This window comes from Schistocerca serialis, chromosome 4 (genome assembly GCF_023864345.2).
Source record: "Schistocerca serialis cubense isolate TAMUIC-IGC-003099 chromosome 4, iqSchSeri2.2, whole genome shotgun sequence".
Classification (NCBI taxonomy): domain Eukaryota; kingdom Metazoa; phylum Arthropoda; class Insecta; order Orthoptera; family Acrididae; genus Schistocerca; species Schistocerca serialis.
Genome location: NC_064641.1, coordinates 499,100,088 through 499,120,428, shown reverse-complemented (window position 1 = coordinate 499,120,428; position 20,341 = coordinate 499,100,088). Strand labels below are relative to the sequence as shown.

Genomic DNA, 20,341 nt, shown 5'->3' with positions numbered 1-20,341 from the left:
GGAAAATATTGAAATAAACGATATAGGAATTGAAAAACAACTGCTATCACTTAGTAGCGGAAAAGCATCCGGACCAGACGAGATACCCTTAAGATTCTACAGTGATTATGCTAAAGAACTTGCCCCCTTTCTATCAGCAATTTATCGTAGATCGCTGGAAGAACGTAAAGTACCTAGCGACTGGAAGAAAGCGCAGGTCGTTCCCATTTTCAAGAAGGGTCATAAATCAGATGCGAATAATTATAGGCCTATTTCGCTTACGTCAATCTGTTGTAGAATAATGGAACATGTTTTGTGTTCTCGTATTATGACGTTCTTAGATAATACAAATCTCCTTCATCATAACCAACATGGATTCCGTAAACAGAGATCATGTGAAACTCAGCTCGCCCTATTTGCCCAAGAAATTCACAGTGCCGTAGACACTGGCGAGCAGATTGATGCCGTATTCCTGGACTTCAGGAAGGCATTTGATACGGTTCCGCACTTACGTTTAGTGAAAAAAATACGAGCTTACGGAATATCGGACCAGGTTTGTGATTGGATTCAGGATTTCCTAGAAGAAAGAACACAACATGTCATTCTTAACGGTTCAAAATCTGCAGATGTAGAGGTAATTTCGGGAGTACCGCAGGGAAGCGTGATAGGACCTTTATTGTTTACAATATACATAAATGACTTAGTTGACAACATCGGTAGCTCCGTGAGGCTATTTGCAGATGACACGGTTGTCTACAAGAAAGTAGCAACATCAGAAGACTCGTACGTACTCCAGGAGGACCTGCAGAGGATTAATGCATGGTGCGACAGCTGGCAGCTTTCCCTAAACGTAGATAAATGTAATATAATGCGCATACATAGGGGCAGAAATCCATTCCAGTACGATTATGCCATAGGTGGTAAATCATTGGAAGCGGTAACGACCGTAAAATACTTAGGAGTTACTATCCGGAGCGATCTGAAGTGGAATGATCACATAAAACAAATAGTGGGAAAAGCAGGCGCCAGGTTGAGATTCATAGGAAGAATTCTAAGAAAATGTGACTCATCGACGAAAGAAGTAGCTTACAAAACGCTTGTTCGTCCGATTCTTGAGTATTGCTCATCAGTATGGGACCCTTACCAGGTTGGATTAATAGAAGAGATAGACATGATCCAGCGAAAAGCAGCGCGATTCGTCATGGGGACATTTAGTCAGCGCGAGAGCGTTACGGAGATGCTGAACAAGCTCCAGTGGCGGACACTTCAAGAAAGGCGTTACGCAATACGGAGAGGTTTATTATCGAAATTACGAGAGAGCACATTCCGGGAAGAGATGGGCAACATATTACTACCGCCCACATATATCTCGCGTAATGATCACAACGAAAAGATCCGAGAAATTAGAGCAAATACGGAGACTTACAAGCAGTCGTTCTTCCCACGCACAATTCGTGAATGGAACAGGGAAGGGGGGATCAGATAGTGGTACAATAAGTACCCTCCGCCACACACCGTAAGGTGGCTCGCGGAGTATAGATGTAGATGTAGATGTAGATTTAAGGCATACTTGCAGTGCGTGCGATGTGCTCCAAAATACTCCATAACGTTCCAGGCAACATCGGGTTCGTCACAGATTGGGCTTTCCACGACATGTTGTATCTGGAAAGCTCCCTCAGTTCTTAAACGCGTCTCTTTACGTCTGAAAACGTGCTCAGTAGATAGACGTCGCGTTGGAAAACGTTGTGAGTACAGCCTTCAGGCTCATAGATAAGGCTCGTATCGGTGTAGTCTTCGCAGGAGTACATTGCAGTTGTTACCTGTCTGGCTGTAAGACCTGCCTAACTACCAACAGATGGCCACACGACCCCATCTGAGCGAAACCAGGAGGAAACGCACGCAGATGGCGGCAAAGCTCGCTGGAGTTTCGCTTGTACGTGCACCTCCCTTTGGACAGCAGTGACGGGGCAACTCACCTGGCACTGACGTTTGCGGTAAACATAGAACTACAGAGGACGGCCTGCGTGGACCACTTGGTATACAGCGCACACTATCGAGCAGTTCAGTGCTGTTCTGTTTGTACGCTGATGTTCGTACTAAACTGCTTCATTGGTAAGTGTTGTCATTGACTTTGATTTCGGATTTCGACTTGACCGTGGTTTCGAAGTGACAATGTAATTGAAAAAGATTCGCAGTCGAGCTTTTTTTCATCCAAATGATCCATCTGAGCAATAGGACCATGGTACCTCTGAGCAAAGAAACTTAGCGACATGGTTGCAGAGGAAGCCAGTCGTGGTCGAGGCGGTTTTTGAGAAGCGAACAGCAGGTGCCGTAGTGAGACGGAGAGCCGTTAAGGACGGAGTCACGACTAGAGCCCAGGGTCGCGGATATGCACGACCGGCGGTCTCTGCCCCGGCGTAACGGTGCTGCCAAGGCTGTAGCACCTCACAAAGAACTGTTCCGCTTATCTCTGCCCGCGTCAGGTTCCTTATCGGCCAAACAGCTGGTGCGCCGACAGCTTTACCTTGCGCAACAACGGGCGCAGAGCTGCACGTTCGCAGTTTGAATAAACACATATCCTTACTTTCAACAGGATGTTCGCAGCCCAAACTTAACGTTGCCAGCCTCGAGTAATACTCCTGTAGTTATTTACGCCGTCTCAGAGAGGCCCTTCAAGTAACTACACTGTGTACTTATTCGCCACAAGTTGCAGGTTTTGCTGATAAGTTAGTGTTGTTGACTGTGGCCGACCACAAAGACGTAGTTCCTCAACGTTTTGGTCTCACAATAGCACTTGAACGTGGTGTACGCCATTTCGGCGGACATTTTCCAAATCTGACAACCCTTCTTGTCGTGACGTGATAATACGCGCGATGTCTGACATTTCGAGAAATGCTGATAGATTAGACAGCGGACAAACCGTATATTCTCATTTACGAACACACAGAGCGCTCTAGTCAACTGCTGTGAGAATGCAGATTTACTTTTGCCTCCAAAGAAAAATAAAACGCATCCATCAGAAAGGCAAAACAGTCGAATCTCGTTATTTCGCGTCTCGATAAATCGAAGAAACACTACGTGTTTTGGTACACTCAATGGATCGAAGCGACTGTCGCGACAGACTACCGCGCAAGCGCACTATAAGTCAGCAGCCATTGAACACTCGATTCGATTTGTTTCGTGAACTGTTGAGATAATTATTTCGTCACTCTACTATTCGCCATACTCCTGCGTTTTTTCAGCAATGCATAGCTTACTACAGTACACACACCAGTTGTAGAACTGACTTCCAAAAAGTACAAGTGTTCGGTTGTCGCAGGAAACAAGTAGCTTTAAACGCTGTGGACTGTTGTGTGGAAAAAAAGGGCATGAAACGAAAACTTTCGACAGCCCGTCATCCACGGAACCGACAATAATGAAGCAGAAAGATGGGATTGTTGAAAACTTATAATAAGGACACAGGAGATGAGATCCCGCGTCTAGAAGAATGCTTACTGAAATGGCTTCACCAATGCAGAGAGCGTAGCATACTGTTCAGGGATTATATGTTTAAAAACAGGCTACGTCATCCACTGTTAGTCTGGACATTGAAGAGTTTGGCGCTAGGGAAATAGGTATGTGAATTTCGTTTGAAATGTTAACAATCAATACATAATAATTAAGTAGGCACAAAATCAAATTTCTTTCCATTTGAGTTCGACTTATTACTTTATGATTCCTCTGGTAAAGAAATACGCATGACATTGGAACTACAGTATCAGTTTTCAATTAGACCCTTATTTCGACTTTTTCCTACCGAGATCAGTCAGTCTTTCATTAAATCGAACTTCCAATTATTGGAACTATTGGTTAAGTCTCTTGAACATCGAATTATCGAGCGTTAGCTGTCCTTGCAAGAGCATGGCTGTAGAGAACTTAACTCTTCTCTTACTGAACAAGACCTGACTTTTTCGTTCACATAACGTACATGTCGCTTACACTGGCAGTGTTAACATCTGATGTCGTTTATACGGAGCACATGTGAACTGCGCTAACACTTTATATGATTTATTGTAATGACTGCAGAGCACACATATTTCACTGTTTCTACTATCTTTCACGTTATCTTTCCTTTGATTCTATTCACATATCTCTTGTCTGGGTTTTTTTTTTTTTTTTTTTTAAATTCGTCACTTGTGTGTATTATGAGCGTAGCTAGCTGATGTGTACTGTACATACCACTGTTGAACATGGTTGTATTTGGTATGTTTAGTCATTTATGGGTAGTATGTATCTTTGAACCATTTGATGTACTACTTTTCTTACAGTGATGATAGTTATAAAAATCGAAATTGGTGAAGAATGAAGCTGAATGTGTACATCTGCTGGCTAAAAAAAACGCTTTTCGTCAAATACTTAAGAACTGTAGTAAGTTACTTATATAAAATAGCAATTACGTAAATAAGGAGATGAAGCTGTCCTCAGTCCGAAGGCTGTCATGCTCGACTAGGCATCCTCCTTGCCTTCCTCCGACTTCAAACTGACTTACAGTGTAAAGTGGATTCAGGACCACGTTACAAGCGGGCATGTTTCACGTTAACAACAGTCGCCAAAGATGAAAGGAGTGACGTGTGACCAAAACTTGAACCTCTGGTTTTGCAGTCTCACAGTCACTTTGCTACTAACCAACTACTATTAATCATGCTTCTACTGTTTTTTCACAGCTCATGTGTGGAGAACGTCTGATAGCATTAAAGCATCTTCACCTGAAACCACACTGTAAAATAGCTTTCACTTGATCGTCAGATGTACGACTTTACATTGGTATTAGACAGAGGGCATTTCCAAATCCAGGTGTCTGTAACATTCAGGCCATGGGATGTGACCTAAATGGAACAGTGCCTCAATCGGCTGTCTTACAGTTCAGCTTGAGCAATAAACTACTGTGCATTGAGTGTTGTATTTGATACGTTGGAAGAAGTTTACTGATAACCTGATTGCACATCAGCTTATATATTGCTCCTTACATATCGGAAAAATTAAAAGCAAGAGCGTCAAAATTAAAATGCAATGGGAATTCCGATGTTAAACGATGAAGAGAGGCGGATAGGTGGAAAGAATACAATGAAGGTCTCTATATGAGGGCGAGAACTTGGTGCATGACGTGATGGAAGAAGAAATGGGAGTCTATATGGAAGATATAGGAACTGCAATATTAGAATTAGAGTGTAACAGAGCTGTGGAAGTCTTACGATAAAATACGACAGAAGGCATAGATAACATTGCTTTAGAATTTCTAAAATCATTGGGTAAAGTAGCAACCAAACGACTGTTCAAGCTGGTACGTAGATCTATGACACTGGAAACATTCCATTAGACGTTCGGAAAAATACAATCCCCACGATAAATTAGAAAACCGTAGCATTCTCAGCTTAAAAGCTCATGCATTCAAGTGGCCCACGAAAATAGGAAAATGAAACAGAAAATTGAGGACCAGTTGGATAATATCAGTTCTGCTTTAGGAAATGTAAATGCTCCAAAGAGGCATTTCTGGCGTTGCCCTCTACAATGGACGCAATACTGAGGAACTATCAAAACACTTTCACTTGATTTGCAAACCTAGACAAAGCGTTCCATGCTGCAAATTAGGGCAAGATGTTCAAAGCTCTGACGCGATCTTAGGCGTCTTGTCACAGTCCGCGCCCCCCTCCCCCCTCTCCCCCACCCACCCGTCGGAGGTTCAAGTCCTCCCTCAGGCATAGGTGTGTGTGTTGTCCATAGCGTAAGTTACTTTAAGTTAGATTAAGTAGGGACCGATGACCTAAGCAGTTTCGTTCCGTAAGATCTTACCACAAATTTACAATTTTTTTCTAAGTTGTCGGAAAAAATAGGCGTAAGCTATAAGGAAAGATGGGTAATATACAGTAAGTAAAGAACAAAGAGGGAACAATAAGAATGAAAGATCAAGAACGAAGTGCCCGGATTGTAAAGGGTGTAAAATAGGGATGCAGAGTCTCGTCCCTACTCTCCAATCCTTATGTTGAGGAAGCAATGACGGAAATAAAAGAAAGGCTCAAGAGCGGCAATAAAATTCGGGGTGAAAGGATATCAATGACCACATTGCTATTCTCAGCGAAAGTGACGATGATTTGCAAGAATTATTGGATGGAATAAACAGTCTAATGAGGACAGAATGTGGATTGAGAGTAAACTATGCAAGGCAAAGTAATAAAGAAATGTGGTTAGTGATAAACTTAACATCAAAATTGATGATCAGGAAACAGATGAAGTGAAGGAGTTTCGCTCCCTTGGAAGAAAAATAAACGTGGCGGTTTCAGCACGGAGGACATAAACAGCAGACTAGCACAGGCAAAGAGCGCTTTCCTGGCCGAAAAATTTCTATTAGTATCAAAACATCGACCTCGATTTGAGGAAGAATTTACGAGAAAGTGAGCGTAGCATTGCATGGAACTGAATCACCAACTGTGAGAAATCTGTAAAAGAAAAGAATTAATGCGTTTGAAATTTGGTGCCATGGAAGTACACTGAAAATTAGGTGGACTGATAATATAAAGAGGAAGGGAGTTCGCGTAATGGGCGAAGAAAGGAACATACAGGAAACACTGACAAGAAGAAGGGATTGGACACAAGGAATAACTTCCATGCTACTACAGGGAGCTGTTGAGGGTAAAAACTATAGGAAGACAGAGATTGAATTGTATTCAACAAGAAATTGAGAACGTAGGATGCAAGTCCTACTCTGAGAAGAAGAGATTGGTAAATGAGAGGAATTCGTAGCGGATTGCATAAGGCCAGTCAGAAAAAAAGTGATACAGAAACGCGCAATAGTAAGGATTAATAAATATACCTGATTTAGATTATTTTGTGTAGAAGTGAACGGCTGAGACCTGTAAACATTGTACTAGTACAGCAGCAGCGCGTTTTAGGTGGCTTTAGAAATGCTTTGGCTGAGTTTGTATACATGGTCTCAGACATAAAAAGATGATTATAGAGTCATACAAATAGACCAACATAGCTACACAATTCTTATTGCAGGATTCTAACGGTTGTAGAAGGGACTTAGTACATAAAGTTTTGATATGAAACCATGTCCGGAAATGTACAGTTTCGATACAAAATAAATTTGAAGATCTGATCGCTTTCAAATTTCGGACATGGGAAATTTTATCAACCCAAGTCACGTCTACAGCCCCCAGGAGCCTGCAATAGGAATAGTGCAACACCACATATAGTTTTCTCCGCACATAGCACAAATGTTCGCTAATGACATTCATATTTCTAGAACGAATTTCACTCTGCAGCGGAGTGTGAGCTCATATAAAACTTCCCGGCATATTAAACTTTTGTGTCCGACCGAGAGCACTTGTCCGTGGAAGGCAAGGATCCAGAGTCCGAGTCTCGGTCCAGCAATCAGTTTTAATCGACCAGGAAATTTCATTCATTTTACTATTGGCATACGGTATGGTAACTGTATGAATGTTACAAGCAAACAAATTGGCGTGTACTGAGAAAGCAGAATATATAAAATACCGCTGTTGAAGGGGTATGTTGGCCTGACAGTATTCCGGCAAAAGTACGGAAAATCTACAGCATATTGGGCAACTTGCGTCAGTATATACATAACAACATGACACGTTTTCATTTACATTAGATTACATTAATACTTGTACCATAGATCATGAATATAACATTTCTGAATGATGTGGAACGTGTCAGTGTAACATAAGTTTTCTTTACACAAAATAATTAATTTTTTACAGTTACTACTTCACATCTAAAAATTGATCTAGTGAAGAGAAGGAGTTGTCATTCAAAAATTCTTTTAATTTCTTTTTAAATGTTAGTTGGCTGTCTGTCAGACTTTTAACGCTATTTAGCAAATGGCAAAGATTTTTGTGGCAGCATAATTCACCCTTGTTGTGCCAAAGTCAGATTTAACCCAGAATAGTGAATATCATCCTTTCTTATTGTGTTGTAGCTATGCACTTCGCTATTATTTTTGAATTGAGATGGATTATTAACAACAAATTTCATAAGTGAATATATGTATTGCGAAGGTACTGTGAATATCCCGAGTTCCTTAAATAAATGTATGCAAGGTGATCTTGGGTGGGCTCCAGCTATTATTCTCATTACACTCTTTTGTGCAATGAATGTTTTCTCTTAATGATGAATTGCCCCAAAATATGATGCTATATGAAAGCAGTGAAATGAAAATAGGCATAGTAGGCTAATTTACTGATATGTTTGTCACCAAAATTTGCAATAACCCTAATATCAAAAGTAGCTGAACCTGACCGTTTCAGCAGATCATCGATGTGTTTCTTCCAATTCAATTTCTCATCAATGCACACACCCAGAAATTTTTAATATTCTGCCTTAGCAACAGACTTCTGTTCAAAGTCTATCTTTATCAATAGCGTTTTGTCGATTCCTGTACAGAACTGTATATATTGTGTTTCCTCAAAATATAGTGAGACTCCATTTGCAAGGAGCCACTTAACAATTTTCTGAAAGACATTATTTACAATTTCCTCTGCTGATTCTTGTTTGTCGGGTGTGATTACTAAGCTTGTATCATCAGCAAAAAGAACTAGTTTTCCATCTTCATGAATATAGAGTGGCAAGTCGTTAATATATATTAAGAACAATAAGGGACCCAAGACTGAACCCTGTGGGTCAACATTCTTAGTACCTCCACAGCTGGGGGATGGTGCTGATTTTTGCAGACTATCTGTACTGTTAATTTTACCTTCTGCATTCTCCCAGTTAAACATAAATTAAACCATGTGTGCACTGTCCCACTCATACCACAATACTTGAGCTCATCAAGAAGAATTTCATGATTCATACAGTCAAAAGCCTTCAGAGATAACAAAATATCGCATTGGGTTATGTTCAGGTATTCGAAGCATTAATATTTGATCAATTAAAGCATATACAGCATTTTATGTTGAAAAGCCTAACTGGAAACCAAACTGACATTTTGTCAGTACTTCATTTATACAAATATGTGATAAAAATGAAACACTGACAAAATGTCAAAACTATCAACATATGAGAGATGCACAGCACCACACATATAGGACAGACAAATAAGTAAGCACATAAACGTGTGGACTCGGGCTAGGTTAGGTGCAGGTGGGTAACAATGCAGAAGAATCAGAATAAGCACGCACCAGAGGCGCCCCTGCTGATGCTCTGCGCGATGGCCAGCGTGTCGGTAGGCGGCGACTCCTCCGTCACCATGTTCTCCTTGTCCTCTTCGTCCATCCTGAAACAACAGGCAGGCGTTCAGGACAGTTGCGCGTGCACACACGAAAATGGTTACCTTATATTTCATACATATAAAAATTTTCAAATTTTTCAGTCACTTTTGGAAACTAAGTATCAGAAATAGAAGGAATTCTAGAAAATTACAACGATACTTTTAAGTTCCTTGCAAGAATGGGTTTGCAGGAAACATTCGAGTCTGGAAAAGGCACAGATTCACAGGCTGTCGACTACAAATCTTACAGGGTTCGTGAGTCCACAAGTAAAAATTGGCAATACCACACGATGTTAGTAAGGCAAGACGGACGAGGAAACACACTCCACAGAGAGAGACAGAGAGAGAGAGAGAGAGAGAGAGAGAGAGAGAGAGAGAGGGGGGGGGGGGAGAGAGAGAGAGAGAGAGAGAGAGAGAGAGTGGGGGGGGGGAGAAAATAATAATCTTTTTTCCCGAAAATAGGCAGAAGTGACTGAAAGAAACAACACTGCCCCCATTTACATACTCACGTATCCACAGTCAGCTGATCTCAGTTGTGACCTGAGTGTTAAGTGACAGACTGAGGATGGTGAGTGCACACATCTGTAATGCGCTGTGTAAATTTTAATTTTGTCGAAGGTGAGAGTGCTGATAAATCAGTTGCATGGAGTAAGTACTTCTCAAATTTTGGGACGAATGTTCTCAAATGGCGTATCTCTCTGAATTGCAATTCGTAGTTATGCTAAAGTGCTACACACTGAACCCGCCTAGACAGCTGCCCACGTTAGCAAGCCACTTCCAGCAGGTGCGAAGGCCCCGAATAGAATCCGTCTGGCTTGTGTGTCGGCCAGCCTGAATGTGGTTTGTAGGCAGTTTTCCACTTTCGAAGGAGCAAATACCAGGCTTGTACCCTCACTCTGTCGCATGAATTACAGTAAATACAGACAGGTTTTCCATCCCGGGTTAATGTTGTGGCGACAGAAAGGGCATACAACCACCTCTTAAATTAACCACGCCAAATCCAATAGAAACCATGCAGACACCGCATAGATGCGGGACTAAGGCACAAGAGAAAGAAAAAGAAGTACTACTTCACACTTGTGTTAAGAAATTATTATTATTATTATATTAAAAACATTTTATATGTTTGTTATGACGTATATCCTAGACATCTGAGGCATGTTGAAAGTGGATATGACAGAGGATAACGGAGGGTGGGGAGGGAGGGAGGAAAAAAGAGATTGTGAGATATAGTACCAAACTATGATCCACAAGCGACGCCTCCTTCGTTTTGTGATTCGAAATGCACATCGACGAAATAAAAATGCTAAGACAATAAAGGACTTCATTGTTACGTTTTAATTCGATGAAAGGCTATCCTTGCAGCAAAATGAAACACAGAAATTAATACTGTCGACTCTTGCTACTACGAACCTCGATAAATCGAACTTATTTGTACGTCCCTTGAGAAACCACGAAAATACGAAATAATGTTGTGTGGTTTGGTGCACTTGATAAATCGACACGATTGACATGACAAATCACCCCGGAAACATTGTAATTTGAAGTCAGCAACTACATAACATTCAATAATTAGAATTGTTTCGCCGGTTGTTCAGAGAATTGTTTCAACACTCTGCTCTTCGCGACACCCCTTTGTTTTCTCGACAATGCACAACTACACGCATAAATTAGTTGTAAAAATAGCTTCAAAGAAGAAAAGAAACGGGTTGTTGAGGCCATGACAGGCGTACTGAAAAAAAGAGTAGGATATTGCGGAAAGTTTCGGCATTTCGTCATCCACTATGTCGGCAATAATGAAGCAGAAAGATAGGATTGTTGGAAACTTATCATAACGAGACAGGAAGTGGATCCAGGTAGGTGAGTTCCCACTTCCTGAAGAATGCTTACTGAAATAGCGTAGTTAATGTAGAGAACAAGACATATCCGTCGTAGGTTATATCGAGCTGCCACTGGTTATATGCTTAAATAAAAGTCTAATTCATTCGCTGTCCATCTATGCATTGAAGGGTTTGCCGCCAGTGGCTCATCAGCTTCATAATAATGATATATCTTCGTTTTTAAGAAGATCAGCGGAGAAAATGTGATCGCTGATCACACAGCTTAGAAAAAATGAATGAAATTAAGAGTTTCCATAGGAATTACCGGAAATTTGTGGGCCTTCCTTTTAAATATTATAATAAACAAAAAATAAATAAGTAGGCAAAAAATCAACTTTCTTTTAATTCAAATTGTAGTTGTTACTTTTTGCTTCCATATGTACAGAAAAGTTATTTGATAAACTAAAATATCTAGAGGATAAAATCATGAAGTAAGAGACATGTCACAGTGCCTGTCAGTTTTTACACACAACAGATGAACGCAATTATCTCAACATATTCGAAGAAGTAGAAACTGTTACCCACATGTAAAAAAGTACACGTAATACTGCAAATGAGGAAACATAGCTAAGAAACAAGAACTTTATCTATCAGTTGGCAGATATCCTCGTTCAGGGACAAAATTACCTCTGAATCTACACACAACAGTATTTTATTCTAATTGCATTTTATAAAGTTTTATTTTAAATGAATTGTATTTTATATATTTATTATTAAGAAACGAAACAAAGTAATTAGATAAAACGATTATGCTCATCACCTATAGCTCGGAGGAATAAAGCACACGACCGGAATATTTGAGATTGAAACAGAATACGCCGGCCGCTGTGACCGAGCGGTTCTAGGCGCTTCAGTCTGGAACCGCGCGACCGCCACGATCGCAAGTTCGAATCTTGCCTCGGGCATGGATGTGTGTGATGTCGTTAGGTTAGTTAGGTTTAAGTAGTTCTAAGTTCTAGGGGACTGATGACCTCAGAAGTTAAGTCGCATAGTGCTCAGAGCCATTTTTGAAACAGAGTACGTCGCTGGTATTATAAAGCACGATACCTCATACAAAATACAATGAAGACATGCTGAAAACTAGCTAAAAAATTTTAAAAAATGCTTTAAAAACATCCGCAAAAATTCTATGCAGACAAAAAATTATAAATTACGTGTATGCACTGGACAAAATAATGCAAGATTGTAACACTCACAAATCCCACAACAGACAGTACTATGCACTGACTGACAGTTACGTTGGTTCTTCGTAGAATATTTTATACCTTTTGAATGAAAACATTTATGTAGAATATTACAGCGGTACTTCGTGAGTTTTCATTCATAATTTAGAACTATGTATTGTATTACTATGTGTCTTCTATAGGACCACTGAAGATAGGCATGTATGCCGATACCGGTCAGGGTGAAATAAAACAAACAAGTAGCCTTTTCTACACAAATAAAACGTGTTAACGAACACTATCGACACCACGCCAGGCATTCTACGTCCAGAGGTTGGTAGTAATATCCTGTCGATCTGCAGCCGGCTCGTAGGCACACCCTCTGATGCAACTGTGAATAGCACCACCGCCCAGCCGGCTTATGGGGTCAGCGCACGTTCAGTACTTATTGACGATATTTATTTGTCGAATCTTCAATATATGGAAGCGACCATCACACCAACAGTAACATTGGCGAAAACTGTCAGCTGAAAACGCGATTTTACAAGATTAATGTGTCGAATAAACTGAAGAAAGCGTGTGCTGCAGTTATATAAGCCACTGCTTGCAAGCAACAGTAAACAACGGAAGTAAATGAGTCCGGGAGAGGTAAAAAAAAGAAGCGACTGATCACATGACAATTTACTGACTGTAGTCAGAATTACGTACTCGAAAGATCTCATAAGTTATCTCCCTGCATCATAGAAGTTATTAATGCTGTTATGAAATAAAATAGAGTAGCAAAATACGTAAATGAGAGAGTCAACCGCAGTCGAGGAGAGATTAAGGGTACTGAGATTTGTGGCGATAGGCAGGTCATCCGAATTCTCCAAGTTTAGCTCTGTGACATCGGAAACCACAGTTAGTAAAATTCTATGGAAATAATTCTACGGAGCAATTGTATCTGCATGGCAAGGATATGGTAAGGAAACTGATGTAATACCTGTTTTTACGTTTTGTGTTAATTTGGTAAAATTCAGATGCATTTCACAGACCTCTTACTAATCTTTGCAGATATATGATGAATTTTTCGAGGTGGAAGCGTTTTTTCTAACTGCTATGTAAATCACCAACCTATAATATATTTTCAAATTAATAAAGTAAACATGGTCCTACGTTGACGATCCTAAAATGCTAAATACTATGTTTACCCTTGCATAGGCTTATTAAAACTACGTTGGAAATTGATTTTGACACACCGGTTTCCGCGAGATCACCGAAGTTAAGCGCTGTTGTGCGTGTCCGGCACTTGGATGGGTGACCATCCAGCTGCCATGCGCTGTTGCCATTTTTCGGGGTGCACTCAGCCTCGTGATGCCAATTGAGGAGCTACTCGACCGAATAGTAGCAGCTTCGGTCAAGGATACCATCATAACGACCGGGAGAGCAGTGTGCTGCTCCCACGCCCCTCCTATCCGCATCCTCCTTGAGGATGACTCGGCGGTCGGATGGTACACTCGTGGCCTGAAGACGGAGTGCATGTGTTATGTACCAAGGAGAATTGAGAACATAACTCCGGGTGGCTGGTTCATGAAGCTGTGCCAACATCTAAATGCAGAATATTGTCAAAGAGTCAACACTTGGCCTTACACGTTCAGTATGTATTGACAATATTGAGAATATTTTGAGTGCCATCAGTACTGTTCGTCAGTGTTTCTTCTATTGACAATAAGTCAGTACGCGCCCTGAGACTTACAGTACACTGACGGTCTTGGATTATTGAACGTGTGAGGACCCCTTTAAGGAGTCGCAGCACCGACGCCAGCCAGCCTAATCGTGTTCACTTGGAGCCTTCGCAGTGTTACCATCTTATCTCTCTGTTACTGGAATTGTTTATAAAGAACGTGTCTGGACAAGTGCGGAATACTATTTGGACTTGCAGAAGAATGTTAAGTAAACAAAGTTACATACATATTACGTGAGCCAATTGTTTTGCTCTCTGTTTCCGCACCCACCTATTCCTTGGCATCCACCCCTAGATCGACCCAACACAACGTGTTCGTCAACTGCGGGACATAGTGAATACAAAAAGAAATATATACATTATGTTACTGAAAGTACATTACTATTTTACTTGTTTTTCGACTTTTTGCTGATTCCACCTTGAAGATCAAAACTTTCGTTCAATCGAACGTTCAGTTATTGTTAGATCCCTTGGAATTATCGAACGTCGAACTGTGAAATACCGAATTATGTGAAGATCTATGGAAGCGACGTTCGCCATTGGTGGAGACGCGTGTGCGCAGTGTGGCGCGGAAGTGTTGCGAGGAGAGTCGCTGACCGCAAACGCGGACTGCCCCACCAGAAGAGACGGGAACGTGGTTAAAAATACGCGCGCGCCTGTGCAGCCTTGCGACTCAGACGCAGCGACAAGCAAGCCTGCAAGCCTTCAGGCAGGTGAAGGGGGAGGCGCGGCCGCGCCCTGGGGCGTTATTAGCCGGCATTGCTCATTAGGCGTGACGCACGGGGGTCCCCGTCTGCTTCTGCTACCGCTACCCGGCACCCAGGCGCCACTGTCCGCTCTGCTGTGCTCTACATTGCGTTATAACGTAGCACTCTCTTCTGTGAGCGCCGAAATAGCTCATTAGTGGCGAAAATCTAGGCTTGCTTTCCCCGTTCATTCGCCTGCGCTACGTGCGACGCAATAGATAAATTTGTCGCTGTTCAATGACTGGGAGAAAGGTTTGCATTTGTAGGTTGTGTGGGAAACAACGAGAGACGAAATGCGTAGGTAACGTCGTCCAAAGCAGAGGTTAAACTCTGAGGTCTACTTATTACGCCTGCAAGCTAGAGTACAGTATAGCAAACATATACAACACCTAGTTTCATACTAACGCAGTAATATACTTGCAGATGAAAGCAAGTTATTTGGAAATTTCTGTGTGCAATGCGTTTATTGCCTGTTAGGAGCGTATTGCAAGTCTATAGAAAAAGGATACTAACAGCCATAATTCTTCTTAAAATTGTATTACGCTTCTGGACATTAAAAATTGCTGCACCAAGAAGAAATGCAGATGATAAACAGGTATTCATTGGACAAATACATTATACTAGAACTGACATCTGATTACATTTTCACGCAATTTGGCAATCCTGAGAAATCAGTACCCAGAACAACCACCTCTGGCCGTAAAACGGCCTTGATACGCCTGGGCATTGAGTCAAACAGAGCTTGGATGGCGTGTACAGGTACAGCTGCCCATGCAGCTTCAACACGATACCACAGTTCATCAAGAGTAGTGACTGGCTTATTGTGACGAGCCAGTTGCTCGGCCACCATTGACCAGACGTTTTCAATTGCTGAGAGATCTGGAGAATATGCTGGCCAGGGCAGCAGTCTAACATTTTCTGTATCCAGAAAGGCCCGTACATGACCTGCAACATGCGGTCGTGCATTATCCTGCTGAAATGTAGGGTTTCGCAGGGATCGAATGAAGGGTAGAGCCACGGGTCGTAACATATCTGAAATGTAACGTCCACTGTTCAAATTGCCGTCAATGCGAACAAGAGGTGATCGAGACGTGTAGCCAATGGCATCCCATACCATCACGCCGGGTGATACGCCAGTATGGCGATGACGAATACACGCTTCCAATGTGCGTTCACCGCGATGTTGCCAAACAGGGATGCGACCATCATGATGCTGTAAACTGAACCTGGATTCATCCGAAAAAATGACGTTTTGCCATTCGTGCACCCAGGTTCGTCGTTGAGTACACCATCACAGGCGCTCCTGTCTGTGATGCAGCGTCAAGGGTAGCCGCAGCCATGGTCTCCGAGCTGATAGTCGATGCTGCTGCAAACGTCGTCGATCTCTACGTGCAGATGGTTGTTGTCTAGCAAGCATGCCCATCTGTTGACTCAGGGATCGAGACGTGGCTGCACGATCCGTTACGGCCATGCGGATAAGATGCCTGTCATCTCGACTGCTAGTGATACGAGGCCGTTGGGATCCAGTACGGCGTTCCGTATTACCCTCCTGAACTCACCGATACCATATTCTGCTGACAGACATTGGAGCTCGACCAACGCGAGCATGCAATGTCGCTATACGATAAACCGCAATCGCGATAGGCTACAATCCGACCTTTATCAAAGTCGGAAGCGTGATGGTACGCATTTCTCCTCCTTACTCGAGGCATCACAACAACGTTTCACCAGGCAACGCCGGTCAACTGCTGTTTGTGTATGAGAAATCGGTTGGAAACTTTCCTCATGTCAGCACGTTGTAGGTGTCGCCAACGGCGCCAACTTTGTGTGAAAGCTCTGACAAGCTAATCATTTGCATATCACATCTTCTTCCTGTCAGTTAAATTTCGCGTCTGTAGCACGTCATCTTCTTGGTGTAGCAATTTTAATGGCCAGTAGTGTATTTAATCAACTAGTTCCGACGCTTCATTAATCATCTTCAGGCCCCTATACGAAAAAATGACGCTAACGTAGCTCCGAAAATCGTTGCTTAAATAATGGAATGTTTAGGAAGAATTACGGCTGTTGGCATCCCTTTGCTATGAGTTACTGATCAGCTACAGTCCCGCATACACGTCTATATGATGGATCTACAAAAACTAAATATACGTACTGGAAGTGGTGGGGGGCTTGGAGACAGGAAATATGCAACTTACGTGTCCACTTCGAAGCGTTCAAACTGTTAAGATTAGTAGGCTGCAAGTCGAATCAACGATCGTGTGAAACTCATCTCGCTCTGTTCGTCCACGACGCTCAGAAAGCAACAGACACCGGCGCCCAGGTCAGATTGATGCCGTGTGCTTTGACTGTTAGAAGGCGTTAGATACGAGAGTACGGAATGTCAGAGCAGCTGTGTGATTGGATTGAAGTGTTCGTAGCAAACAGAACAGAGGTTTTAACAAAGGTAACACGGCGAGTCGTTCTCTACAGAGAGAAATCTTCAGACGTTAACGTATTTTCGGGGCACCCCAATGGAGTGTTGTAGGACCACTACTTTTCACAATACATGTAAATCGGGTGACTCGTGAGGAATTTTCGCACTTTTATAGTTTTAGATAATGACAGTATTTGAAATGAGTGCAGCTGTTGCGATAAGGTAGTTGTGGGAATGAAGGTAAAATATCTTCGCCCGCATCTCGTGGTCGTGCGGTAGCGTTCTCGCTTCCCACGCCCGGGTTCCCGGGTTCGATTCCCGGCGGGGTCAGGGATTTTCTCTGCCTCGTGATGGCTGGGTGTTGTGTGCTGTCCTTAGGTTAGTTAGGTTTAAGCAGTTCTAAGTTCTAGGGGACTGATGGCCATAGATGTTAAGTCCCATAGTGCTCAGAGCCATTTGAACCAAAATATCTTCAAAAATAAACCGAACGACGTGAAATAATAATCACGAAAACATCCTTGCATACATATTTCCATGGACGAAACTCCGAACAAATTTTTTTTACAGGGCATTATAATACCCCAGTATAAACGGTGTTTGTCGTAAGAATATAATCTTCGAGTACTTTTTGTTTTTCATTTTCTTTAAGGAATAGAGGCAGAAATGTTCAAATGTGTGTGAATTCCTAAGGGACCAAAACGCTGAGGTCATCCATCCCTAGACTTACACACTAACCTATGCTAAGAACAAAACACACACACACACACACACACACACACACACACACACACACACACATGCCCGAGGGAGGACTCGAACCTCCGGCGGGAGGGGCCAGGGGCAGAAATAATGGACTACCACCGTGGTCACGCTTATTATCTATGATAGTGCTGTATGAAGTTATTCTGTTAATAAGTACTTTAAAACAAATAAAATGGTTTTTGTAATAAGATAAAATGAAATATTACACTCGTGATTAGTAAGTCAGCTTTAATATAGATATGAAGCTAGGTGCTCATGATGCACTTTTGCCTACTGACTGTTAAAACTCTCTTTTATGTTAAAATTTTCCGCGGATAGTAAGTTTTGGTGCAAAATCGGTATAGAATGTCAGCCGCCGCTTAAAAAATGTTTCTAACGGTAACCCATTCGTCCCTGTATGGTTAGTATGTGCTGAGTGTGAGAGAAATGGATGTTGACTTGGGAAATAATATATGCTCAGCTAATGGGTAACGTCGGAAATATCACGAAGCTTTTCGTGGATGATGCTGTCATATAAATAGAGGTAAAAAGCTAGTAAATTGTAGCGACTTGCGAAGGCTCGACGCTTTGTGCAGGGACTGGCAGTTGACTATCAACATAAACAGATGTAACGTCCTGAGCAAAAATAGGCACAAAATTCAGCTAGTGTATGATTACAGGATTGCAAAACCATCACTGGAAGCAGTCACATCCATTAAATTTCAAGGAGTATGCGTAGATGCATAGGCAACCGTTTAAAGTGGAACGACCAAGTGAAACCAATCGCAGGTATGACAGCTGCCAGAGAGAGAGTCATTGGAAGAGTCCCCAACAAGCCTAGTCCACCCATACAGGTGATAGCTTACAAAACCCTCGTCGTTCGACCAATACCTGAATACTGTTCGACCAATACTTGAATACTGCTCGTCAGTCTGGGACGAGTACCATGTAGCATTCGTAGGGGAATTATGGCAAGATCCAAAGACGAGCACCGCGTTTCGTCTTTTCATTCCTGCGTAACAGTGTCGTTTACTATTAAAGTTCCGACAGGGTTCATTCCTAGAAGAATCAACCAGTATATAACTTCCTCCAACGTTTATCTCGCGAAAAGACCATAAAGGTAAAATTAGAGGGATTGGAACCCACTCGAAACTTCCTAAGAAACGTTCTCCCCGCGAATCATTCGTGATTGGTTCAAATGGCTCTAAGCACTAAGGGACTTAACATCTGAGGTCATCAGTCCACTAGACTTAGAACTTCTTAAACCTTGAAAGGTCTCTGTTGGATTTCCTCCATGTTAATTTCTTAAATCTGTTGTCATTTACGGCATACATTCCACTTCTGAGTTTACTGTGGTGTTTCTGACTCCATCTGGGAGGAGACTGAGCAGTGGAACGTGTTACTTTAACATATAAACAAGAACGATCTGTCACACTACTACACTTTAAAACACAGTTTATATGTAATTCATGTCACACAGTCTCATATTGAACCTACATGCGCTTTTTTTGGTTCAAATGGTTCAAATGGCTCAAATGGCTCTGAGCACTATGGGACTCAACTGCTGAGGTCATTAGTCCCCTAGAACTTAGAACTAGTTAAACCTAACTAACCTAAGGACATCACAAACATCCATGCCCGAGGCAGGATTCGAACCTGCGACCGTAGAGGTCTTGCGGTTCCAGACTGCAGCGCCTTTAACCGCACGGCCACTTCGGCCGGCTCGCTTTTTTTATATAGTGTATATGATAAGATACTGTCATACCCCTTCCCTTCTGTGTGAAAGGATGAATGAGCAAATGTATTTGTAGTTGCATGCTTGATGGTAGCAGACAAGCCTGTCTGCTAGAGAACAGTAGGACCAACGTCGGAACAGGCAGCTACGCTTTCTAAAAGAAAAGAGGTTTCTATTCTTAGTACGGTCCTGTCCGTCCCTTGTCATGTTGGTATAGGAAGCTGCCTCTGTGGTCACTTCCGTTTGTATCTGTGAAGCACCCTCGGTAGGGGCCCATGTCAGTCTGTCCACGGCGAGTGTCTGAAGTGGTAAGATCTCCGGCTAAGCGCGTCTCTGCTAAGTCCGTAGGACAATGGATTTCTTAAGTTCAGCCTAACTGAAAATTTAATCACCTTTGTTTCAGGTTTAGGTCTAAAATATCTTATGATATCTTAAATTGCAACGCAGTGTAATTCGAGTGTGAAGTTCAGAGTATCTCCCAGTAGCTGCTTTGTCACTACTTTGTGAACAAAGTGGAACCACATGTTGATGATCCGTAACTCTAACTAAGATCATCAGTCTTAAATGCGAATGTGCGTGAGATTATAATGACTCGTCTTGACAATATTTTTCAATATAGCAACTATTGTTTATGTTTCACCCACGTGGGGTGTACTTTGTAAGACCAGTACCACGTGCTTATACAATTGTTTG

The 20,341-nt window shown here is 42.1% G+C and overlaps 1 protein-coding gene across 1 annotated transcript in view; it reads right to left on the bottom strand.

Annotated features, from left to right (window-relative positions):
- LOC126475222 (F-box only protein 32) overlaps positions 1 to 20,341 on the bottom strand; it is a 556,323-nt gene that overhangs the window by 160,953 nt on the left and 375,029 nt on the right. Inside the window, exon 3 of the mRNA XM_050102888.1 lies at positions 9,159 to 9,253. Coding sequence (XP_049958845.1) covers positions 9,159 to 9,253 — 95 coding nt within the window. The remainder of the gene's footprint in view (positions 1 to 9,158; positions 9,254 to 20,341) is intronic.